At 31.2% G+C, this 27029-nt stretch overlaps 1 protein-coding gene across 1 annotated transcript in view; it reads right to left on the bottom strand.

Moving 5' to 3' along the window:
• Window positions 1–3593: 3593 nt before the first annotated feature.
• Window positions 3594–27029, bottom strand: part of LOC142333564 (26S rRNA (cytosine-C(5))-methyltransferase nsun-1-like) — a 45768-nt gene continuing 22332 nt past the window's right edge. The window contains exons 7-12 of the mRNA XM_075380850.1: window positions 23381–23509; window positions 20562–20661; window positions 17135–17274; window positions 13015–13227; window positions 11259–11371; window positions 3594–8456 (exon numbers count right to left, since the gene is read on the bottom strand). Coding sequence (XP_075236965.1) covers window positions 7592–8456; window positions 11259–11371; window positions 13015–13227; window positions 17135–17274; window positions 20562–20661; window positions 23381–23509 — 1560 coding nt within the window. The 3' untranslated portion in view covers window positions 3594–7591. The remainder of the gene's footprint in view (window positions 8457–11258; window positions 11372–13014; window positions 13228–17134; window positions 17275–20561; window positions 20662–23380; window positions 23510–27029) is intronic.

Here is a 27029-nt window from a genome sequence, read left to right as displayed (position 1 = left end):
TCATGACCCCAAATCCAAAAAAACCCAAAAGTTACCCCTCCATAAAAAAAATTTTTGCCAGGTCAAATCCTTCTATTTCTAAGAGTTTCATACCATTTCTGACCTATCCGATCTCTGACCTAAAATTCCCTACCCAAAAACAAAAGTGAAACACCTATAAACGGCAAGATTTGGTCTGGAAAATGTTTTTTTTTGGGGGGGGTTGTAATTTTTGGGGTTTTTTTGGATTTGTGGTCGGGAGATAACGGAGGCCCAGATCGGTGGAGATCCTGGGTGGTTTTGGTCTGGGACGAACAGGAAGTGAGAAAAATTTGAAAAAGCGATCCCCTTATTATTGTGTCTGTGAGAACTTAGAATATATTTTGTGTTCGAGACATCGATACGCCGCATGACCCTTTATCCCGAGCATCCTGCATACTTCAGTGGCTTGGAATTCATCCTCCGCTCACTAACCTCTCTCAACCAGCAGGAGACCACCGTCAACAAGGTTGTTGTCTCCCAGGTGAGTTCTGAACTATTTTAAGACGTCCAATCTGAGGGTAAGTGTTCAACTGACTTCTCTTCGTGTAAGGCCAAAGAATTTGTAGGTGTTCAACGTTGGTACAGATACCGCCAGTTTGGACACACGGCTGAACTGTTCAATTATCTGGTGGTAGTGTGCTTTCATTTTGTGTATGAGACTCATAAACGGGAGGAAAATCCTAAGAAGTAGGACGGCCCTTTTGTTTTAATTGATAACTTCTTCGGAAAGACCATAAGCATTCTGTAAATAGTGACCATTTACGCATTATAAGCGGGTTCTCATAGTGAATTACAATTTAAATCATTTAGATGGTTAAAATTCGGGAATTAATTGTGTAGGGGGCATACATTGCCAAGGTTGATTACGGCTAGATCGAAACGTGTAGGGGTTGGGATGTTGTCTTGTTGCTGCATCCTATGTTGTATCCGGCGACCTGCCAAGTTTTTCTCGTTGAGAAAGATTTTATTTTCATTCTGTTAGCAAGAATTCTCCACTGTGCAGAAAGAAACTTCATTCGGGAATTCGCAAACGATCATCACGCATTTGTCCGTAAGGATCATCAGAACTTGAATCTGTATGTTGCAAGTTCATATTTACAATATAGAGATCATGTTGATCTTCATTTTGAGATCTGTATAAAATCCTTGATACTCAGGTGCAGTCGATTCTTTGTTTGTGCGGATGTGAACGCTTAGTGAATTTTCGCACAACAAAATTTGCAGGTATATAATGTACCTGGTGAGTTGCCCACCTAAGCTGGTATGGTGAAGAGCGTGGATTTTGGTTTTGTAGAAGGAATTCTTGGGCAGCAATGTGTTGGGAAAGATACCGTAAAAGGGTTATCCGCAGGGCAGTGTGTTGGTTAGTAATTGTGAGTGCTGGAGTTTGGTTCAATTCTGACGCTGAGGTTGCTCAGCGGGTCGCATCGTTGCTTATGCTGATGATGGTCTTCTGCTGAATGAGCTAGCCTCGTGGAACGGTTGCAAGAGGGGATGTATACGAAGAGGCTGCACAATTCAGATTCAGATCTCTATGAAGCGATTTGGTAGGCGGCTCCCCGTCTTCACGGAGGAGATGCTAACTGATTAGATTGTTGATTGTTTCCTTGCGAAGATAACTGTGCTACTGAATATACATCGAGTGTCACTGAAAGCGCTTCACGCAATATGATGTGATGGTGGCCATTCTCAAACCGACAGAGAACGTCTGGGCCCAGACGGCATACCAGCCGCAGTGCTAAAGGAGTTAATCAAAAAAGTCCCGTGGAGATTTCGGACTCGAGAACAGAACTTTCCCAGAGTGCTGGAAGAACTCTGGTGGTTTTTCTCCCTAAGCAAGGTGTAGATTAACCAAACCTGTATTATCGCCCCCTGTGTCTATTAAAAATAATTTCGGTAGGCCGTTGAAGTAAGCTTGCGCTTCGCGTGATGGACGAGCATAATGCTGGCGCGGGCATCCATCCAAACCAGTTTGGCTTCTGGCCAGGATGCTTCACAATACAAGCGATACAAAAGGTAGTGGGCTGGGCTGCTCTAGAAACAGGTTACCTGGCGCAGAAAGATTCTGATGTTAGTCCTGTTGGGATGTACATAATGCATTTGGTTCAATAACATGGGAATCGATTATGGCAGCGCTGTTTGCGAAAGGGATCAGTGCCTACATCAGGACACAAATTTCTGGGTACCTGTCTGACAGATGGGTTGATACTGATACCCAGAACTGATGAATACGATTTCAGATCTTCAGGGCGTGCCGCAGGGGTCTGTCCTGTGGCCGTTGCTTTGGCTCCTGGTCTTTGATGGCGTCTTGCAGCTTCCTTTGCCAGCTGCAACTGAAACAGTGGCGTTCAATGATGATCTGGCCGTTCTGGTCAGCGGCTGAGCTGGAAGAAAGAGGAAACACAGCCTTAAATGCGATCAGGGATTGGATGCAGGGAAACTGACTGGAGCTGTTCCCAGAGAAATGCGCATACACATCACACTAATGTGCAGAAGAATGGTGGGTAGAATAAACCTCATGCTAGGCAGACAGTTGCTACAAAAGAGAAACATGATAAAGTACCTAGGGGTGCAGATCAACAGATCATGTAAATATAGTCAACATGTAGTAGACAGTAGCACAAGGGCCGAAAAAACCTTGAAATCACTGAATGTGTTGATCATTACTCAGTTGCCCCTAAGGGCTTCCAAACTCGATTAATCATGTCAATGATAAACTTCAGCATTGTTATATGTCACCCATAAGTTTGCGGTGGTGCAATGAGGTCATGAGGAACCGGCCACATCTACAGAGGATGCACATTTGTACATTGTTGGGTGTCACAGCAGGTTATAGAATTATGTTGTACAGTGCAGTGTATGTGTTGCCATCAGCTTTGGCAATTGACCTGCAAGTTAGAGTCCAAGAGTTTTGCTACGATGGTATGGGGAAGAGCGAGGCCGAGGCTAATGTAATGGAGACAATGGTGTGAAAGATGGATGCCGGCCATGGAATGTTTGAACATTACTTCAATCGATTTGGCAGACAGGACTCTCTGTGCTGCATGTTTTCTGACAGAGAGGACACCATATTTATGTGCGCACAATGGCATCTTTGGCGGACTCAAGCAGGCACTGACAGATTAAGACCCGAAGACCTGGTCTCCTTCATGCTGTACTTAGAACAGAATTGGAGGGCCTTTGACAAGTATGCTATGATGGTGTTACGCACTAAGGACACTGAAGGGTTTAGTTTATTATAAGTATACATTTTTTATAATTTACAGTTTTGAGATCTCAAAACAATGTATGACTTTTCCGGATTGCATGGTCTGGTATTCATCCTGACCATGCCAAGTCCTGTTTAGTGAAAATGGGATGGGGTTATAACGTGATTCATCCTATTTTATAATGGTATAATGTAAAGTTGCAAAATTACAATGAACTGAATGACGTATATGTCATCTGCTACAAAATATTGTAAGTTAAATAACAAACCAGATACATAGATAAATGAAATTTATGGTTAAGATTGCGTAAAATAATTTATTTTTATTTATTTTAAATAATGTATAAGGTACACAGAATACAAATATATTTACATACAAAATAAATAAAAAACATCAAATGATTTATTCTTACACATGTATTAAAAAAAAAACACAAATTTTATTTACAAAAAATAAATTACATTATAAAAAAATATACAGTGAAACAACAATGATAATTTTAACTCATATTTAAAAAAAAGAATTTTTTTCCAAATCTATAAAACAATATACATACAATTAATTTCTAGATTCATAACAATTTTAAAAGTATATCATTTAAATAAAAATGTTCAAAATCATGCTTTTATGATATATATATATATATATATATTACTTTCTTAATTACAAACATACAGTGAAAAAATTTATTTCATTAAAATAAAATGCAAAAATCAATTAACTAGTAGTAGCAGCTGATTTTACTATTTAAATTACTAGAGCATCATTTGTACAGAAAACAAAAAAAAAATTCAAGACAAATAACAAACAATAAATAAAAGAATTGTTAATTACTTTATACAATATGTAAATAGATATATGCATATACACCGTAAACAGTTTTAGATGTGATGTGAGGAATTCATTTTTCCTTCTACAAAGGGGTGTTTGGTTAGTCAGTGTTAAGTCAAAAGATGGTGCTCATAGTACATTATTAAAGTAATTCTTAGTTTTCCACATCTTCGCTAGACAAAATATCAGTAGAATATATTTATAATTCTGTTATCAGCAGTTGTTTGAGTCAAATCAAATATTTATTTTATGGAAAATGGATGAAAGTACATTCCATGCACTGATCAATACTTGTTGAAAGGTGAAACCGCACAGAAAAAACTAAGTCGCATAAATTCACATAAATATCATAATATTTATGTGAATTTATGACAAATATAAATAATTTAAAACAAATTCATCATAATGAATTTGTTCCATTGATTAGAACAATTTACAAGTGGTTTAGTTATTTTCAGGATAGAGTACAAAGATTCTGAAAATATCAGATGGTCTGTTGAGGTTTCCACTGCAGAAAATACTAAAAAACAAAAAAAACGCATCATACAGAAATGGAGGATAGAAAGTGTAGACAACATAAGAATAGATAGATCATAAGACAACAAGGAACTCAAACAGGTGCATCAAATTTCTCATGAATATTAACATAAACAACAACTGAAAGACTCTTATCTGTCAGACTTATCATCTTTAGTTTATTATCTTTTTCCGGATATGAAGAAGTGGCTTACTGGAAAGAGATTTACACAAAATTACATTACTGCCAAAACACCTGCCTGATTTGATAACTTTGATAAATCACACCACAATAACGGGTTCAAAAAACTTTAAAACGTTGTTGGATTACATGAATAAAACTTGAAAGATTACGTAAAGAAACATATAAAAAAAAGACAAAATAATGATTTCCCTGAAAAATTGGACTTTATTTTTGCACAGACTTACCAAACTCTTTCCATTAAACTGTTTAAAATTATAAAAAAAAAAAACATTTTTTCCTTTATTATCAAACATGTGATTCACTCATATTGATAATATTTATTATAAAAAAGCCATTTAATTATACAATACAGTTTATAGTTAACTCTTATGATAAAAAAAAGATTCTTGTTGTTTCTAATTGGTTTGTTTTTAAACAATAATTTAATATTTAAATCAATATAATGAACGTCAGCCTTGTTTAATATAGATTATTTATTGATGTTTAATTTTATAAGAGTATATTAATTAACAATTTATTCATAAAAGTGTAATTTATACTTAGTATAATTTATTTAAATTAGATTTTTAAAAATAATGTATATGAAAACTACTTACATTCTACATTATGATACTAATATGAATGCAGTATTAGAATACTTACACTGTTCTTATGAATAAAAGGTAATGATTCGTTAAACAAGTTTGATCTATAAAATTAATTTAGCAATAAGTATCTCGGTAAAGCAAGTCATTCATAGAGGGCTTGTGATATAATTGAAATGACTGTACATTCATTGCTCAAGAACCAAAGTCTATGACAAAAAAATAATGGAAGTTAGAAAACTTTAAGAAAATAAGCAAATAACTATTAAGAAAACTTTTCAAAAATATGATATAAATGGTGAAAATTTAGAAATCATATGAAGATTATCAAAGTGAAAGTTAGGAACGTTTTTTGCCTTTTGCAACCTGAACATAAGAAAAGAAAATTGGTACTTATATATCAACCGCAATGATATGAACAGGATAAAGATACATTTTTACAGATAACTACTTCACTCAGTCAAAGTCAAAGTCAAAACGAGCAAGGTGCCATTCAAGCTCATCTCCATTTTTGCTAGGAAAAAAAATTATATTTTCAACTGCAAAAATAACAAATTTTCTAATTGGGATTCATGAGGAATAATCTATTTTGAATGTCCCATACAACAAAGAAATAACACTACTTAAATAACACTACATGATTTTTAAAACATTAAGTGAATCTTATAATTTTTCCAAGAGGAAAGTAACCATCCGATCTTTTGTATTCTTTTTCCAGAAGAATGCCTGCCAGAACAAAGCCACTTTAATTAAAAAAATACTATTATAGAGGAATGTGTTACCCGACCTTCTAGATCGCACAGCTATCTTTTTTCTAATTTTTATAGGGAACCCAATGTCTTTCCTGACAGCAAGAAGATGCCATCAGTATAAAATATTCAATGCATTCATAAAATCATGCAACCCAAAATAGATGCTGATCCTGCACTTGTAGGTTTGTTGTTACAAGTTTTCTGGTGAAATATATATTTTACTGAGACCACGCTAGATAAAATCAAAATTCCCAGACCATGTAACTTGCGGTCCCTCATCTATCAGTAATTTTGCAGCAATACAACAAACGCACTGTTTTCATACATCGAACGTATATTTATTTTAGACATTTAATCACTTGTTTTATTCTGAATGTCACAATCGTTTTAAAATTTTCTGATAGTACAGAACAAATTTTCTGATAGTACAGAACCAAATAAATCAAATATTTTTTGTTAAATGTCTTTGATTTTTAGGAAAAGAAAATGTAGCCGATCGTAATTACAGATGTTTTGTCTGTTAATGTTATTTAGCAATTATTTTTATGTTTCCAGGAAAATCACACAGTTATATTTCTTGACAAAATGGATTTTCAATTGGATATGTTTACAATTCCACAAAAACTTGAGTTTTCAACCTGATTTTAATAGACGAATTCAGTAATTTAGATCTTTAAAAAAACATTTCAACATTGATGTTTTGGAATGTCTTTTATTCAGATAAAAACATGGCTCCATTCATCTTCTGGGTATATTAATAAATAAAAAAAAGAAAATTTCAAGTTCTGAGACTCCTTTCATGTAAGAAAAGCAACTGCATTTTCAAAAAAAGGCTGGCGTTTGATGCACGATTTTGTGACCAAATGTTTGGATCCATTTTTTTTTCATATAAAGATAAATTGCAGAACATTACTCGGAAATTATTATCAATTTCATAGCCTTCTTAAAATCAAAGAATAAAAACTTGCAGCTATAGCAAAATGTGCTATTTTACACTGCCGATTCAATAACGAATTGTTCCATGAATTTTGTTGATAACCATGTTATTTCACGTGGACTATGTCTTAACAGTTCCCTGATTTTTACTCGAGGATCATCTGAAAGTAGTGTTTTCAAATATAACCCACACAATTTGGTTGAATAAAAAAAAATTTTCATCAGTACAATTCTAAGAAAGTTAAAAAAATTAAAACTTAAGTTTGGTTAGTTTCTTATATCATGTAAATTACTATTGTCAATAAATAAATATAATTTTATTTTACTCATTGGTTGCATGATTTTACGAACATCCTTATAAATGAAAAATGGCCACCCACCAACAAATCTACCATGCTCTATACTTACTTTACTTCAATATCCATATAGAAGTTGATAAATATACCAACTTGCTATGCACTTGTGAAACAATATTTATGAACAAATTATTTTAAGTTTCACTCCATTTCTTTTATAAATTAAACAGGGAAAAACTAATTAAGGATTAATATAATTTATACCTTTAAACATCTTTAATCCTGTTTCATGAACATCATCATCATCATCATCATCGGAATGTGAAATTTTTTTAGATATTTTATTTTTTTTATTATTACTATTATTTTTTGTTATAGTAGAAACATTATTAGATAATTTTCTTTTTTTATTAATATTTTTTAGAGAATTGTTATTACTATTAATATTATTTGATGATGGTTTTACATCGACAATAAAATTACCAGAACTACTTCTAAATACTTTTTTCGGTGAACTGTTATTCATTTTTTTTAAATCTAGTTGTTTATTATTTAATAGATTTTTATTTACATTTATGGGGGTTATTTTAGAATTTTTGCTGAAATTATTATTGTTTATTTGTTTACTATTAAGTTCATTTTTTGAATTTTCCTCAAGTTTTAAAGTTAACTTTTTATTTTTTTCAGCTTCTGAGTTTACTGGGACTTCATTTTTTATAGAATTATTGATATTTCTTAATTTTTTTTGTTTTAACTTTTTATTATTTTTATTACTATTTATGTTTGTAGTCGATTCATTTTCCTTCTTCGTATTAATATTTTTCATCTCTTTTTCTGTTTTAATGTTTAATATAGTATGAACATCATTCAACAGAAATTCATTCGATATTTTATTATTTTTCTTTTTTACATTACTTTTATTATCTACATCTTTTTCATCTTCATCTTCATTACCGGCAGCAAGCCAATCTTCTTCATCATTTTCAGGATTAGATGTCGACTGTGGTACGATGTTTGAAAATTTTTTCAATTTAGCGACAAAAAATCCATCCATATTATGCGTGTGTGGATAATAACGTTTCGTTAACTTCATAGAGGGATGAAACCTTTAAATAAAAATAAAAAAATAAATAAATAAAAATATGTTATATGTTTTTAATAAATATAATCTAATTGTGTAAATAATATAATTACTGAAAAAGATATAAAAGTTTTTAAACAATTAATAAAAAGAGATGTTTTCTAATAATTCTACATCTCATAATTTTTCCGCAAAGTTTAAGTCAACCCTTTGAATGTCAGGGTACCGATCTATCAGTACTCTGTTTAATCTCATTCAATTTATTAAAATTGCAGATTGTGCTGGAGTATTGTATATTGGTTCTATATGTTTCATTCTATATGTATATCAATCAATACATGTAGTCGGTTTTTCGATATAAATTTTGATACTGAAAGTCATGTTCTTCTGCATTGCACAACCTAATAGTTGTTTGCGCTCACTTATTTTGTAATATATAACCTTAATTTTGTTTAATAATTGTTTCCATATTCTTTTTATTTAATTTTTGTTTGTTATTGTTCATTTTTGTGTATTTTTTCTGAAATGGAGCCAACACCGGGTCCAATTGGAAGATTTACTGATGATGATATTCGTGAAAATTTTGACAAGTACAGTGATAGTGAATATACAAGTGATACAAAGTTCTGAAAGTGACTGTAATATTCTAGGTAACATTTTCAATGAAAGTGAAGAAGATGCTATGGCAGATACACAATACACTGAAGTGTCAGCACCTGAAACATCACGACTCCTACTATATCCATTTCATAAAGTAGCATTCAATATTATGTCAAGAACGGTTTTGAACTCATACATTCTGTATAAAGAACATAATAAAAGAAGAAAGATTGCTTCCAGACATCTGTTTACTGTGAGGGTAATTGAAAGCTTATTGGCTGAATGGCTATAAGAAAAAAATGCAGGTGATCATCCGAGTGGAACACCAGGTTCAAGGAAATTGCCAGAAAAGGAGTCAAGATGTTGTGTATGTACTTCTGAAGGAAGAAAAAGATCAAGAACTGTTTGTACAAGGTGTTACAGAGGTTACATGGAGAGTGCTTTCCCAAACATAAATGCTAGGCAATACAGATAACCAGGACAAAAATTGTCATATACTCAAATTTCTATTTATCATAACATTGTAAATAATAATTAAAATTTCACATACTTCTTGTATGATTTTATTTAGTCATTTATGAAGATTTTATGGAAAGTAGTGAAATTTTCTTCAAATTAAATATAGCGTTAAAAATATGTAGACAAAAATAAACTTTTAATATTATTTTTTTTATTTAAAAAAATTATTTTGTAATATGAACATTTTAAAGTGAAAAATATGACATTTTCTAAACATCATAAATTATGTATTCTACATAATTTTATGAGTATGTGGTATTTTTTTTCGAATTTATAGATTGAAAACAACATGATATACAATGGTTTCAATAACACCTCTGCACACCAGGTTAAAAGCGCTTGACAGTTTTAACACAATCCACTCCAAAATGGCTGACAGCGAAAGGGTTAAGAGAAAAGAATAGATAACAGAAGTACAACTCCAGCTGAGTCACTAAAAGGAAATGCATTTCAATTAATGGTTCATAAGTAATTTCTTTACCAAATCAGTGCAGAAAGTATGGGCATTCAAGTTGTGATATGTAATCTGGTTCATTATAACTAATTACTTTTTATTAATAATTGAATTGACCCTTAATTTTGATCAATTCACGGTAGGACTACGTTACATTTAATATTAACATTTTAAGACAATTAAATGAGGCCTTTTCAAAAAATAACATAAATTATTTTCTCTGGTGCTTTTAGTGATATTTAGACAAGAGGTTGGTATAATTGCGAAGTATTGGGTCTAACCTACAATTTCCCATCAATCACATGTTTCAATGATGATTAATTTTATATAGCACTTATTCAGTTGTTTGGTGACTACGATTTTTGCGATGAGTGCATAACATAACATAACATAATTGCAATAAAATTTTATACTAAACTTGACAAAAGTTTTACTAAAACAGCAAAATAAGTCAAGAGGCTTCAAATGGTATGAATGGTTAAGGCATTTTAAAATGCTCCGTACATCAGAAACGGGTAAAGTGATTATCAGTAGTCGACTGGTTCCTACAATCAAAGGAATGCACCAGAAGAAGATGAACAAAACGATTCAAAATGACCATCACATGAGCACAACAGTTCACTGGCACCCAAATAGGCTTATAAGAACGAGTATGACAAATTATTGCATGTTATAGCACTAAGTTGAAGTCCTTTGACTTCAACTTATAACACCCGTGTTCAGAAAATCAACAATCTAATGTACGCAAATTAGTGATTGACTGTCAAAGAACTTGCAAAGAGGTTAGCATCTCAATTGGATCATGCCATGGCATTTTGACTGAAAAATTAAACATATATCAAGTTGCAGTAGTATGTTCCTTGTTTGAAGAGCGAAGAGCAGAATGAACATAGAGTTGATGTTTGTTTGTTTGTTGCAACTTCTTGAACAAGCCAATGACAATGAGACATTCATGCAAAGATCAAAACAGGAGACAAAAGCTTGGTTTACAGCTACGACGTCAAGAATAATGGATTGCCAAAGGATCTCCACACTCCAAGAAAGCAGGTCAGTCTTGATCCAATGTCAAAGTGATGGTCTCTGTTTTTTTATTTTTTATTTTAATGGAATTGTGCATTTTGAATTCTTGCCTCAAGGTGAAGTGGTGAACTGTGCATACTATCAAAGTGTTTTTACACTTTTTAACTTAGATGTCTATAGTAAAAAAAAAATATTATAATATATAAGATATTACATTATATAAAGATTGATTACCTTAAATGTCTGTAATTAATAAATCCATCATTACCGAATTCAAGACCAGTATCAACAAGCTTGACGTCACGTTTTTTTAATGCATAATCAATAACCCATTCATTTTCTTCTGGCTGAAAACAAAAAGCTAAATACATAAAAATCGTAACACCAATTACAAAGATTGCAAATTAATATTTTTTTTAATCTAAAAAAATTGCTATTTTGTCCATTATAATACATACATTTAATTGGTATTTTTGATAAAGTTAATTAAAAAATTTCAATATAAATTGTACATTACTTAGTTATTTCATTAGTTTTTATCAGATAGATATCATTACATTAAAATTTATTTTCCTTACATCAACTTACTATACAAAAGAGTAACACCATTTTCTAATGTAATGGGAGTTTATTTCAGCAGTGATATTACCCCTGAATCACTCCCCTTTCACTGAATTTGACAGTTTAACATAATAACAGACCTTTTTCTAGTTATAAAATTTTATCTTTCGTATTTATAAATATTCTATAATTACCCAGATTCCTGTTAAAACAAACTATTATTACCTACTATCGAACACTATTTCTAAAATACCGAGTCACAAATTTCACATAGAAAGGTACGCTTGGAAAACATATCGAACAATGCTAATAAACAATCAAAGAATCTTGGCAAATTATTCTCTGGTTTTGTAAAGGAGAAATGTTGAGAGCGCTTTACAGATCACAAACAAAATACATCAACTACAAATACATTTATTTACATAACACAGAATTTATTTACTTCAAATTATAATTAATATTATGAAACTCTGTCACTTGTCTTATGTATAGTCATCTTCAGGGAATGGTAATGCTGTTCATCACTTTGGCATCAGCTAATATTTTTAGAAGTGGATTTAATTTTGCTATACATTAATTACGATTTATTTATTAATAATTAAGTTAAAAGAATTTAGATTATTGAAATGAAGTTGCAATTATTTTCTTTTTCAATTTTCAAAAGTTATTTAGACTGCCCTGAATTATTTTTTTCTATCGATTTGCAATTATCTTGGCATAGACTTTTAAGAAATAATAACAAATGTTTCAACATTACTTATTATTACTAAATAATAATTTATATAAATTAAATTTCCACTAATTAACATCTACGATGTTAATTAACATCTTTTAGAAAATCCCTTAAGATGGAGTAACAGCTCCAAATGCTTAGTAAAAGCCAAATGCTTAGTAAATTAAATCTAAATAATAATTTGCTTAATTTATACAATGTTACATAATTTACAAACTGCTTAAGAATATTTTTTTATTTACTACAATGAATTAATTTACAAACACTGGTTCTATGTCACAACAAAGTACTTTTATGCATTAACTTTATCTTCCTTTGAAACTATATTCAGTTTGTCTAATGTAAAACTGTTTAGTTTATACATTATAGGGACATTATAGTTTTTTCCTATCAAAAACAAACATCGTACAAACTATAACAATAATTTTTTTATAATAATGAATAGAAAAAACTTTGTGACATAACGTGATAGAGAGAAAAAAATATCCACAACATTTGACAGAATAAGGCGGCAAGTGTAACATAATAGAAGTATGATATTAAAATGGACAGTGACCAACAGTTATAGTAGAAAGCACTTGTACTCTTTAAATAGGTTAATGTTAGAGAAAGTAACTGGCTATAAAAAATTCAATCTAAAAAAAAATTGATAAAACAAAGCATAAATAAGACAATTCATTATTCGCACAAACTTACCAAAACAGAACATGTTGAATAAACAATATAACCACCGGTAGTTGATTTAGCGTTAAGACAATCGATTGCATCTATTAATAACTGCCTTTGTAAATTATAACAACGCTGTATATCCTGCGCATCTTTGTTTGTTTTAACAGAAGGATCTTTTGATATAACTCCGGTACCAGAGCACGGAGCATCAAGTAATACACGATCAAATCCTTTCATTACCTGTAATAGAATTTTAAACATAAAACAATTTTAATAAAAAAGTAAATAAAAATATAGACAATAAATAATCTGCAAGTGAGGATAAATCACACTATAACTCTAAACTGATTTAATCAAGGCAGATCAATTTTCAATAATCAATAAATACTTAATAACAACAATATAAATCACAATTTAATAGTTACAAGATGAAATACAAAAATAAATCTCCATTATCACAAAAGAAAAATACTTACTTATTTATATGATGAATTTTATTTTATTTATTACTGCTGCGGTTGGCAGCATTGTGTTCCACATAACCTCCTCTGTAACTAAATGTTTTTGGATAATTGATATCTCATTTAGTTTTCATGTTATTGTTATTTGAGTGCAACATGTTTACGTGTTAGTAGCGATTTTTGTAATGTGCAATTTTCAGGAGCAACACATAAAATTTTGCATGAAACTGGGTAAAACTTTCACAGAAACACTTTAATTTTTGAAACGAGCTAATGGAAATGATGCTCTGGGTCGTACACAATGTTACGAATGGTTTTCACAATTTAAAAGTGATCATCAGTCGATTGAAGATGACCCTCATCCAGGAAGTTGAACCCTTTGACTTCAACTGATGACAATTGCATTTAAAAATCAACTATCTGGTGCTTGCAAATCGCTGATTGACTGTCAGAGAACTTGCAAAAGAGGTTAGCATCTTGATTGGATCATGCCATGACGTTTTGACTGAAAAACTAAACAAGTATAGAGTTGCGGCAAAGTTTGTTCCTTGTTTGATGACCTAACAGTAGAAAGCACATCAAGTGGACGTTTATCAGCAACTTCTTGAACAAGCCGATAATGAAGAAACATTCATGCAATAGATTATAATGGGAGACGAAAGCCGGATTAAGGCTATGAAAATCTGACAAAAGTTCAATCATCACAACGGATCAGCAAAAGATCTTCACACCCCAAGAAAGCTAGACAATCTCGATTAAATGTCAAAGTGATGTTCTCTGTTTTTTTTTATTTTAATGGAATAGTGTGTTTTGAATGAGTGACTACAGGTTAAACAGTGAACCATGCATACTATCACGGCGTTTTACAATGGTTACGTGAAAAAATTCACAAAAAGAGACCAGAGTTGTGCCGAGACAACTCGTGATTCTTTCACCACAATGCACCTGCACACTTAAGTTTGTCAATTCATCAGTTTTGTGCCAAAAATCAAATGGCTCTCATCCTTCAGCCTTCCTACTCACAAGACCTGAGCCCTTGCAATTTTTTCTTATTTTCAAAATTAAAATCAGTGGTGAAAGGACGCCATTTTGAGACAACTGATGATATTAAAGCAAATTCGTCACGGATCTTAAAACCCATCTCAAATGAACTCCGCTGGGAAAAGTGTATGAATAGGGAAAGGGAGTACTTTGAAGTGGGCAAGGACCAATAACGTGTAAAATTAGTATTAAAGATTAAAAAAATAAAGTTCAGTTATTTTCTGAACAAACCTTGTGGGTTTATAATGTGTATAAATATACTTTTCACATAAAATTTGTTGTTAAATGATAGAATATTTGCTACATCAATCTTAATGAGTACAAGGACATGTACAATAGATATCAAGAGATAATTCAATTATTTAAGAAATGCCTCCAGATTTTTTAAAGAAAATTAAATTATTTATTCCTGTTATTTATTCTTACATAATGTAGTGTTAAAGTATAATAATTGCGTAAATATAAATCTGAGTGCATCAAATGTTGACACATCAAGTCACAGCATTAAATACACTCTATTGGAAGAACTAACTACCACATATCATTCCCCTAACAGTAGTTCATCATCTCACACAAAATAAAGGTAAACATAATATGTGAATCAAGGAGTGGTTTAAGCTTACAAATTTATTAAATTCTACTTTATTAGATGACTTTAACGTTTTTTTTGCACATAGGTGAAACTTACCATAAGGTATTAACCAAAATTGTTTAGATACGTGAAAACTTTCAAATGCTAATTATTTGAATTAATTATTTACCAATAGTTTCCTTTGTTAAATTAATTATTGATAAGTTACGTACAATTTTAAATAATTTATCCTTTTATGAAATCTTAATTTTCAATGTTACTTGATTCTGTTTCTTCTTTGTTAAAACACATTATTTTATAAAATTATATGATTATTAAACGTTCAATTTATAATTTCTTTGTATTAAATTTGCACAATTTTCAAAATTTCTAATTTGGTTTTGTAAAGTTAGTTATATCATCATGTTTATATTTTTTATCGGAAGATAACATTTAACATTATATTCAAATCAACTTATAAACATAATCATCGCTAATAATGTTTATAAAATGATCCTAACCAAACATAAGTAATTGTTAAAAAAATATATTAACAAAGAATTCAAAACTAAATATTTCAGAAAAGAATCAATTTTATATTCCGCATCTTTATGAAGAAAAAATGTTAGTATTAATATCAAAAGTGAATGGTATATTTCTGAAGAAATAGATCAATTCATCATTTCAATTTATTGAAAAATGTTCTTAATGAATAGAATAATACAATAATAATAAATTAAACATAGATACAAATGTTTATCATAAATTAAAATTAATATCTTTTTTTAAAAAACCATACGAGGTGCGGCTATGAGATAACAAGACTAATGCTGTCAAATATTTTATTTTAAACTTATACATATTTAGTTATTATTCCCTTCAATAAACGCTCCTCCTCTATCTCCACAACACTCCATGTGAATTTTCCATTGTTCAAAACAGTGCTGGAAGTCTTCTTCTGTGAGCTCTTTCATGGCACATGCCGCTTTTTCTTTCACAGCTTCAACGGTCTGAAATCTTGTTCGTTTGAATTAATGAAGATTTGATGTTGGGAAACAGGTAAAAGTCAAATGGTGCCGGGTCAGGCGAATAAGGTGGATGGTCTAACACTGGGATCTTATACTTGGCTAGAAACATCTTGACAGACAATGCAGTGTGAGCCGGTGTGTTGTCCTGATGAAGAACCCATGACTTGTTCTTCCACAATTCGGGTCGTTTTTTCTTATTTTTTCACAAAGCTGAGCAAGGACCTCAAGATAATATTGATCAGGTAAAGTTTAACGATCAGATCGGATAAGAATACCAATTTTTTCAATATTTTTATCCGTTTTTAACATGGAGCTGGGCAAACATCATCTTCAACGTCTTCTCGACCATCTTGAAAACTTTTAAACCACTCAAAAATCCGCACATGTGATAAACATTCATTGCCATTTACTTTTTTTAATAACAGATAAGTTTCAGTAGCAGTTTTTCCAAGTTTCATGACAATTCTTTGCTCTAATAAAACACTTATCATTTTTTCGGCAAAACAAACAACAGATGTTATCTAAAAGAAGGCCAAGGCCAGACTAATATTTCTACAGAAACTGTGGCTTCACGCTACACAGCTGTCGTCGGTCGTACAAATTTGGTGCATGCGCAGTTCTTTTGTAGCAGCATTAGTCCCCTTATTTAATAGCCACTATGCTTTTATTGGAACAAAAAGAACGTTCTAAATGCTAACAAACATTCAATTAAGAACAACAAACGTATATACTACAGCCAGAACTTTGTTAGGGTTTTTCAATAATCAAATAAGTTTTTATAAAAAGAAGCTGAGCTTTTTTTTTAATGTTCTAAAATCAATTTTATTATTTTTATTTTTTTAAAATGACAAATCAAGAAAGAAAAGGGCTGAGGAACAGAAATCATTTCAAGCTTTTTTTATTTTTACATTGCACACAACCCATGAGACTATTATATTTATATATATCTTCTTTTTTTTTAAGTACCAGATTATTGGAAATTTTAAATGTTAGAGAAGAATTTCAACAGTTTTTATGTAATATCCTAATATTTTATATATATATACCTTGCTAAAATTTCGTCCATCATAAGAACAGATTATTGAATTTATAACGCCAAGTCTATGAAAATTACCAACAATTGCCTTAGCACGATCCTGGTTTACATCATTGGCAAATAATACACCGGTATTCTTCATTATAGCAGCTAAATAAAAATACAGAAAACAACACTTGTAATGAAAAAAAAATCTTATATTTAAAATTTTACTACATTTTAGATTGTTGATTATCTGTTTTAATATTTTAATCTTTGTCTTTGCTATTTAATTCCTTCATCACTGAAATAATTAACCTCCGGTGCATTATAATAACGGTCCACTAATTTAGTTCTTCTCTTGCACTGGAGATTTGGCTGAATAGTTCGTAGTTGAGACATAAACTTCCATACACCTGAAGGTTCTAGAGATGGGGTATAGTTTTTCTACACCTGTCTTTCAGTAGCTCTTTAATGGAAAAGTAATTTTTGTTAAATTAATCTTCTAATATTTTGCAGTTATCCTATTTTTACTTGGATTTGTAATTATTTATGTTTTTTAATGGGTTGCAATTGTTGTTTACTTGATATATTGTATTCAATAGATAAAAATTTAATAAGATAACATCACACAAGAAAGTAAACTGTCATTTGAAAATTGCTTAGAAAACATGGTTCATTTGTGTTTGGATATTGACCGGTTGATTTATGCACATATTTCTGTTTGTTTTGGTGAGAATAATACAATTAATATTTTCTAACAAAGTGGGTTAATTCAGAAAATGTGTCGCTGAGATGATATGAAAGTACAGTAATAAAATTTTATGTAGTTGTAGTAAGTATAAAACAATTCGTGATGCTCACTCAGAGGCACAGTTCTTCAATAATTGATTATATTTTTTTAAGAATATGAAATTCATTTATCAGTGAATTCATTTGGTCATATATCTGTATTATTTTGGAAATTTGAATAAGAAATTATTATCAATATCACCAATGATTGCAGTTGTTGCCTTCAGGAAATTTGTGCTTAACTCGTCAGAAAACCCAGGGGGTGATCAGAAAGCCCAATATGACAATGAAAATTGAAGAAAATCTGTTTAGCAAGAGAAAAGACAATTAAGAGCATGTTCTGCTGAAACAGTAAATATTTGGCAACATTTATAGAGTTAAAAGGAAATTTTCCTAGTTGCTGCTGAACTGTTCTGTACTATTACCATTGTTAGAACAGTATGTGAAATTCCACTGCTACCTTAGATTTGTGAAAGGCATATTAATACTGTTTGTGATGATGGAATATTTAAACACCTACCTGTTAACTGCAGAACTATTGATCTGGAAACGCAAGAACACACTCAGGATGTGATGTTTGATGAAGATGAAAAACAAAAAAAATGTTTGGTACTCACTGGGAAATGCTACATAGTTATTTGTGTGGATTTATGTGGTGTTTCAGAGTTAAAAATCATGATGAGTGATTTTTAGGAGGCATTTCACAGTTCATGTATGAAATATGGGTGAAATTAAAACTTCCAGTCATTGTGCATTTTAAAAATAAAAAATGTTTCAGTCAGGAATAGTTAGTATTTTAAATGAATGAGACCGGTACATTTATTCTGTTTTGGGAAGAAAAGTGTATACACAAATGAAAACCAGAAAGAAAAATGGAAAAAAAACCCACAGAACTGGGTCAGCAAGAAAGTAAATTTGATTTTGTAATGTGAAATAAAATTCATTTTTATACAAATAATCAATATTAACCGATTACATATTTTCTATTTTGTTCGATAACCTTTTGCCATATTTCTGGCAACTTCATGATTTCGCGCACATAGAACTTCTGGTCCTTAAAAGTAAAAAATCAAGTGCAATTTCAGGCCATCATCATTAGTGAAAGTTTTACCATTCAGAGTTTTGCAAACCTCCAAATAACTGGTAATCTGATGGTGCAAGATTAGGGCTACATCAGATATGAGACATCACTTCCCGACTGACCTCCAATAATTCTCCACAAGATACCAAAAATTTGCAAGGCCTTGCACCATCTTGGTAGAACATGATTCCTTTGTGATTTGCCAATTCTTGATTGTTTTTCTCAGATTTTTTCCTCCAGTTTCATTAGCTGTTGATAGTAAACAATCTATAGTTGAACTGATCGTTTGGTTTCTTGAAAGCAGCTCAAAATATCCAACATCTTTGTAATCCCACTAAAATGACAGCATAATCTTTTTTCGATATGATTCAGCTTTTGATGTGACTTACCAATTCATCATGCTCAGAACATGGCCATTTTCAATCATGTTATTGTAGACAATCTATTTTTAATATGTGGTGATGATTCATTCCAAATAGGGTCGACTTCATAATGTTTGAGATGCATATCACAAATATTGATTTGCTGCGATAAGTATCTCTTTCAATTAATGCGAACCCCAAATATTGAGCTTCTTAATGAGTCTAAGACTCGATGTGATTTTCAATTGTGTGCGATACATTTAACCACTCTACAATCTCTCATACAGTTCAGATCAGATTATCTGATTCGACTAAAGCTTTTATTCGGTAAATTTAAGTGGGTTGACCAGAACATTGATCATGGTTAAGTGAAAAATCTCCTGGACAGAATTTTTTAAACCGATTCTGACACATGTGTTCTGTTAGGTGATCAACACTGTAAACTTCACTTATCTCTGTGTGAGCCTCAGTGGCTTTTTTGCCTTTACGGAAATAAAAAAGTAAAATATGTCAAAAATGTTGTTCAATTTTACACTTAATGTTAAAATTGACTAAATTAACAGGCGCACACACAATTTGCTTTTAAAATATGTTATAAGCGACATCTATCAAATGACAAAAGAAAAGATCATAACATTGACAGTTCTTCAAAACAAACATATATCTATTTGTGAAAACCGGAGTTACTTTTTGGCCAACCCCAATATTACATTAAAGAACTGATATTTGAAAATAAAAATACAGTTAAATATTCTGCAGCTATGCAAGCAAAGTACAATAACTTTTGCAAAAATTATTAGCTGACACATTGTCTAATGAGCGGCATTTCACAACAACAGATTACAGTGAATGTTATTGTGGGATAGTTAGAATATTACTTCCTTTCTGTATTAGTTAATATATAAATTATTTCAGTGGAATTGTTATTTTCGATAATGCATGCATTTGACAACATTTATTTTTACTATAATCCAACTTATTATAACAATAAACCAAAATTTACCCATAATACCTTTTAAAAGTCTATAGTGTGTTAATACAAATTAAATTGCTGGATGATTTATATAGTGATTTCAAAAAATGTGAAATTCTCACTAAAAAATTTTGTGCAAATTAAGATTTCTTATGAAAGTAAATTATGTGGTTGGCAAAACCAACACTCTGAGATCATCAAGTACAGTATGCAATAGCCAATAATAGTAACAATAAAAACGTAAACTTACCAATATGTGAAGCTTTGCCACCAGGGGCAGCACACAGATCTAAAATTCTTTCATTTTCTTGAGGTGCTAAAGCCATAACTGGTAATAAACTTGATGCACCCTGTAAATAAATACAAAAATAACTTTAATAGTACACTTATATCAAATAATTCCAGTAATAAAGAATAATTTTTAGTAAGGAAATAAAGAAAAAAGTTATAGATATCAAAGTTATAATTTATAAAAATTACAGCTAAAATAAGTTAATACATGAAGACAGTAAATATGAAAAAAAAACTAATTCTCATTTGAGAGGACATTAATGAAAATTATTTAAACACTTAATTATTTTACAAGAATATATATAAGCATAATAAATAACAACTTAACATTTTATTAAGGCGCTTCAAAGCAAAACATCACATTTTGATTTTGTAGCAAATTAAATCAATTTGATCATCCCAAGAGATATCAACGTTAAATAAAACCGTTAGAAATTTTGCTTTATTCACAATAGAAGCAGTAACATTATCAAAATGAAAATTCTATCCACACAATTAGCAATGTTAAATGTACTTGAAAAGTCGTATTTTAAGTTAGGTAAGTATAACCCAACCGCTGAATAACTTTTTGAATTGTTAACATTGAATTTTTGAGACTTCTTAAATAATATACATTTATACTGATAAAAGTTTTACTAGAGAAAAAAAGGAAACCAACAATCCATCACAAAAAAAAAACACAAAATGTTGTAACTTAAAGAACCCTGGTTCTTAAACTTTCTTTTAATTTCATACACTCGAAAGTAAAAAAAAATACATACAAAATGTTAATCACTGCATTCAAACAAAGTATTATACAAAAAGACAGAGAAGTAAAAATAAATTTTAACATAACGGATTAACTTCCAAAAGTTAACATTTCATATCCCACTTAACCAAACATTTATTCTGCAAAGATACTACCAATATTTCAAACTTTAAAGCATCAGTGAGAAAAAACTAAAGAAGCAGCTTTTATCAATAAAGGTTTGATCAAATTAGCATATGAGTCAGATTATACCAAGATTAAAACACTAGATACATATTCAAATGTAAATATTTCAACCATTGAAGACTGTCCTAACATGTCAACTGAAGTAATATAGGAAGGCAAATATTTAGCTAGTTTCATATTCAAAGTCAATGAAATAAGCCTCTAGAAACATATTCCATCACAGTTGTTTATATATGTATTCACATGAAGTTTGTCCCAAAAGTTTACTGACTTTAATTTTAAAATCATTTTCCTTAAGTGTTGTAGTTCACTGGTTGCAGTTTTTTTTATGTTTTCCATTGTCCCGAAATAATAACCCTTCCACTTCAATTTCAACTTAGAGAAGAAGTAGAAATTGCATGGAGCTAGATCTGGGCTGTAGGGAGACTGTGGAAGTAGGAACTGTTCTTCTTCACCAGAAATTCTCGAATTGAAAGCAAAGTGTGAGCTGGGGCATTATCGTGGTGCAACAGCCAATCATGTGCAATGTCAGTTTGGAATCGCTGGACCCATCTTCAAAATCTTTCCAAGACATTTTTGTAAAAGGCAATTTTAACTGTCTGTCCTGGAAGTACAAACTCTTTGTGCACAATGTCACAGCTGTCAAAAAAACAATGATCATTGTTTTCACCTTGGATCTGCTCATGTGTGCTTTCTTCAGGCAAGAACTTTTTTGTGCTATTCCAAACTTTGACGTTTAATCTCGGGAGGAACATACTCATGACTTATCGCCTGTTATTACTTTATCTAAAAAGTTTTTGCTCAATTTCAAGTCTTTCCAGTAAATCCTGACAAATTTCCACCTGGTTCGCTTTTGCTCCACAGACAAGTTTTGTATAAATTTTTAACATGTGCAAACAATCTGCTAAAATTCTATGAACTACATTTTTATCCAATCCAGTTTTTTCTGCAATCATCCCAACACTACCTCTCTCTTTTTTTCCTGTTTAGCCTCCGGTAACTACCGTTTAGATAATACTTCAGAGGATGAATGAGGATGATATGTATGAGTGTGAATGAAGTGTAGTCTTGTACATTCTCAGTTCGACCATTCCTGAGACGTGTGGTTAATTGAAACCCAACCACCAAAGAACACCGGTATCCACGATCTAGTATTCAAATCCGTGTAAAAATAACTGGCTTTACTAGGACTTGAACGCTGGAACTCTCGGCTTCCAAATCAGCTGATTTGGGAAGACGCGTTCATCACTAGACCAACCCGGTGGGTTATTCCAATACTACCTCCTGGTGGTCTTTCGCCATCACAGCTCGCACCACTTCCACATTTTCATCGTTTGTTGACGAGGTTGGTATTCCAGAATGAAGGTCGTCTTCTACATTTTCTCGGCCCTCTTTGAAAGCTTTGAGCCATTTTAAAACCATAATTCTCAATAGAATGGCAAGTAGTCCATAGAATCAAATGTTTTTGTGGCAGACTTGTTGAGTTTCACACAAAATTTGATAGCATAATGTTGTTCAATATTTTGCGGCAGTACACTGTTATACATCAAAGACCAATTTACATTACCTGTTTGTCCTAGGAAAATCAGTACACTTACCTTTGAAACAAACCTCGTACATATGCTGGTAACTGTTCTATCAAAATACTACTAATGAACATTACTAAACAAAATTTATTACCAAAGAATCTTATTGCAGTTGATCTGTAACAATATGGATGTAGAATTTTAAGGGCCTAATTTATAACACTTTCAAACAAACGTATTTGCTCGTTACAGTAAGGTCAAAACACATTTTCACTGTAACAGATCTAAATAATAATAATAATAGTTAAGTTACATTACCTGCAAAATATAATGACCAGCTAAATATTCTGGTGTGGCACCGATTGGTACAGGTGAATTATAAACAACAAGACCAACTTTTGACCACTTCCCAACTGGATCAACATTAACACCACGTGAGATTAAAGCCTAAAATGGAAAAATAAATGAAGTGAGTTAAAAAAAGTCATATAATCAACAAATTTTACTAAATACAGTGACTAGAAAAAAATAAATTTTGAAGCTCAAACTTCTTCTGAACTACATGTATTAATAGGCTTTTTTGCCTGGTATGTCATTTTAACATTATCATTTACTCTTTCCATCTCTTTTTTGGCCATCCTAACTTCTTCACCCTCTTTGAAAGCTTTATGCCACTTTAAAAACCATAGTTCCTTATAGAGTGGCATCTCCATAAAAGTTTCTCTCTTTGGTATTCATGATGTATCCATTTATTCAGAGTGTTCTGTTGATCACTGGGATACTCTATAACTTTTATTATTCAGATTGTATTTGTCCTGTTATCTCCTTACATCAGTATTTCTGATGTAAGGAGAATGAATTTCTGATTCCTTCTTGTGAATCCTTCTACTGATCTCAGAAAATGCAATCATCAAGACTTAGAATCTAGACCTATAAAATAGTTGTTGTAGACGTCTCAATGCTAATAAAACAAGTACTATAAAATCAACTTTATTATAGCAATCCTACCACTTGACTTACTTGGAGCTGAGCCAGCCACCTGTTCATTTGTTTTTCATTTGCTCAAAAATAAAAACCAAACAAAAGTTGGACTGGGAGATCTACTGATCAAAAAAGCTCTTAACTTTACAAATTAATGAAAAATCTCAGGCTTAATCCTTTAGTTCTACAATGTTAACTGTAATAATTCTTTAATTAATCCTTAGATCAGAATTAAAATGATACTGTATCAACTGTGATGAGGAATTTAAAAAAATGGTTGAATTTGATATACGAGGGATATTCAATAATTAACAAGATAAATTGATGTAGAGAAAAATGGTTCATTCTATGACAATGAAACTTTTTGATGGTCAAGTTGACAACCTTGGGAACACATTTAATCGCTGTTGATTAAATGTGTATGATCATTATTAATCTAAACATAACCTCTTTTGTTGATTTCAGAATGACAGCTCCGCTTGAAACATGTAAGCAACTTTCAATAATAAGATTTTTGCAATCAGAAGATGGAAACCAGCAAACATTTACTCAAGAATGTTGAAATAGTATGGTGAAAAGTATTTAAATCGCAGTAACATGTATAAATGGGTGGAACAGTTTAATTCAGGTAAAACAAGTGTGACTGATCTCTATTGCTGTGGAAGACCAGTTGAAGTTTTCACTACTGAGCTGCAAAATCGCATAAATGATCTTATTCGTGAAGACAGCAAGTCAAAATATCCCGAATTTCTAGTTTGTGTAATATTAGTGTTGGAACCACACATTCAATCATTCATGATGTGCTGAACTGTCGCAAAACGTGTTCGTGATGGGTTCCAAGACAGTTGACTCAAGCCCGTAAAGACACCCGAATTAGCATTTGTTCTGAGTTCAAAGAACGGTTTGAAGTGGAAGGTTCTGGACTGTATAATAACCTGTGATGAAACGTGGATATACCATTTTGAGACCGAAACACAAAGTCTTGATTGGAAACGTCTGGATTCGCCCACAAAAAAAATTCAAAACTCACGCATCAGCCAGTAAAGTGATGTTGACAGTCTTCTGGAACTCACTAGGCCCAATTTTTAGTGACTATTGAGAAGAACAATGTACCATGAACAATCAGTACTATTCAAACATACTCCAAAAAGTGAGACCCGTGAAAAGGTGAAAACATCAGGATGCTCTCTCAAAAGAGTCTCTTCCATGACAACATACATCACCACATCGCTCAGAGTACAGGAGAAACACTCAAGAAGTTGGGTTGGGTTTTGCCACATTCCTCCTTATAGCCCAGACCTCACCTGTCTGATTTTCATTTGTTTGGCCTACTCAAAGACTTTTTACATGGCAAGAAGTTCAACGATAACAAAGCAGTACACAAATGGTTCAAACAGCAAGGTAAATGGTTCTACGGTGTGGGAATCAGAAAGCTCACAGAACAGTGGGACAATTATCTAAATATTGCTAGAGACTATATTGAAATTGAAAAGTAGTGCAAATTTCACTGTCATTGAATAAATTGTTTTTTCTTTACATCAATTTGTCTCATAATTATTGAATGTCCCTCGTACATCATGTTGTAAAATATGTGAACCCTTAAATAACATTCCAATCATTGAACATAGAAAATGAAATTAAGTACATCTCCAAATAATTACTTTTTATGCAAGACTTTTTATGCATCCCAGTGTCCCTACTGAGAGCAACTAAGAAATAGAAAAGTAGAATTGTGATATAGCATTGAAAAATTAAACCTTTTGTTGTAAAAAATAAATTAAGCTATGACAATCCTATCCAAATTGGCAGTCATTTAGTTTTCTCCACAGCTGTTTTCAGAAGTAATACTGTACAATTCAAATTATTACTGCTCAACATTGAAACAAAAAATAAATATATAAAAATTTATCATGTGCTCCTACCTAAAAAAACAATCCATTTTTTGGTACAAGACCACTACTTAGGGGGTAATGTATATCACTTTTGAGATTAACTATAAAAATATTAAACAGTCAATACTTTGGTTAGTTATCATAGCCCAATGATTTTTACATCAAAATGATTGGTTTTAATCTCCTTTAAAATGATGAGTTATAACACTACCTGATCCTTTTTAATTTTTAAAATGCAACCTAGGGTACTTTGTGGTCTCATCAAAAAATAGATTGTTTCAAGGTAGGAGCATTTGCTAAATTTTACTTTTCTACGTAAAACTATTGAAAAGTTATTTAAGGGTGTCCATACTTTAGTAACACCCTTTTTTCTTTTAACATTTATAAAATCAAAAAAATGGCAAAACAAAATTATTATCTATTTTCCACACAAATTTGACACATAGATCATTATAACTCAATTCCATAACCTCTACATCAACTTTTCATGATTCATACATTCAAGTTTTGATACTAATAAACTTACATTAAAATCAGTGTATTATTTCTGCAATATGAGCAATACTTCACCGACAAAAAAAAAAGTCAAATTATGCCATAATAAACGTAGTACATCAAAATAAAAACACACATAACTCAATTTTTAATTAAATCTGTAGACAATACATTTCAACAAAAATCAATACAGTAACTGCAAACCATGAGTGAAATGTTCACTAATTAAATGTATCTTTCTAACTGGAAAATTATTGGCTAGAATCTCAGTCTGGCACATCATTTATCACAAGTTTCATATCTTATAATGAAAAGGATAGAGATTAGCTGTAAATTGTCCACTAAACTGACAACATTAATGGTGAAAGTAGATAAATAAATAAATAAAGTTAGTAGATCACCAAATTATTCTTCTGTTACAATCATAATACTCTACTATTACAAACTAATCTGCTTCTATTAATTTAACAAAAATAATGACAAATTTAATACGTTCTTAATCTTTCATTCCAATAAAAAAATATTACTTCTTAATTTGAGAAAAAAAGAAATAAATACAAAAATTACTTTAGAGCAATACAACATCGATTAATAAATAT

This window comes from Lycorma delicatula, chromosome 13 (genome assembly GCF_047948215.1).
Source record: "Lycorma delicatula isolate Av1 chromosome 13, ASM4794821v1, whole genome shotgun sequence".
In the NCBI taxonomy this organism is placed as follows: domain Eukaryota; kingdom Metazoa; phylum Arthropoda; class Insecta; order Hemiptera; family Fulgoridae; genus Lycorma; species Lycorma delicatula.
Note: the sequence above shows the minus strand (reverse complement) of the source record. Positions and strands in the feature narration are given on the sequence as shown.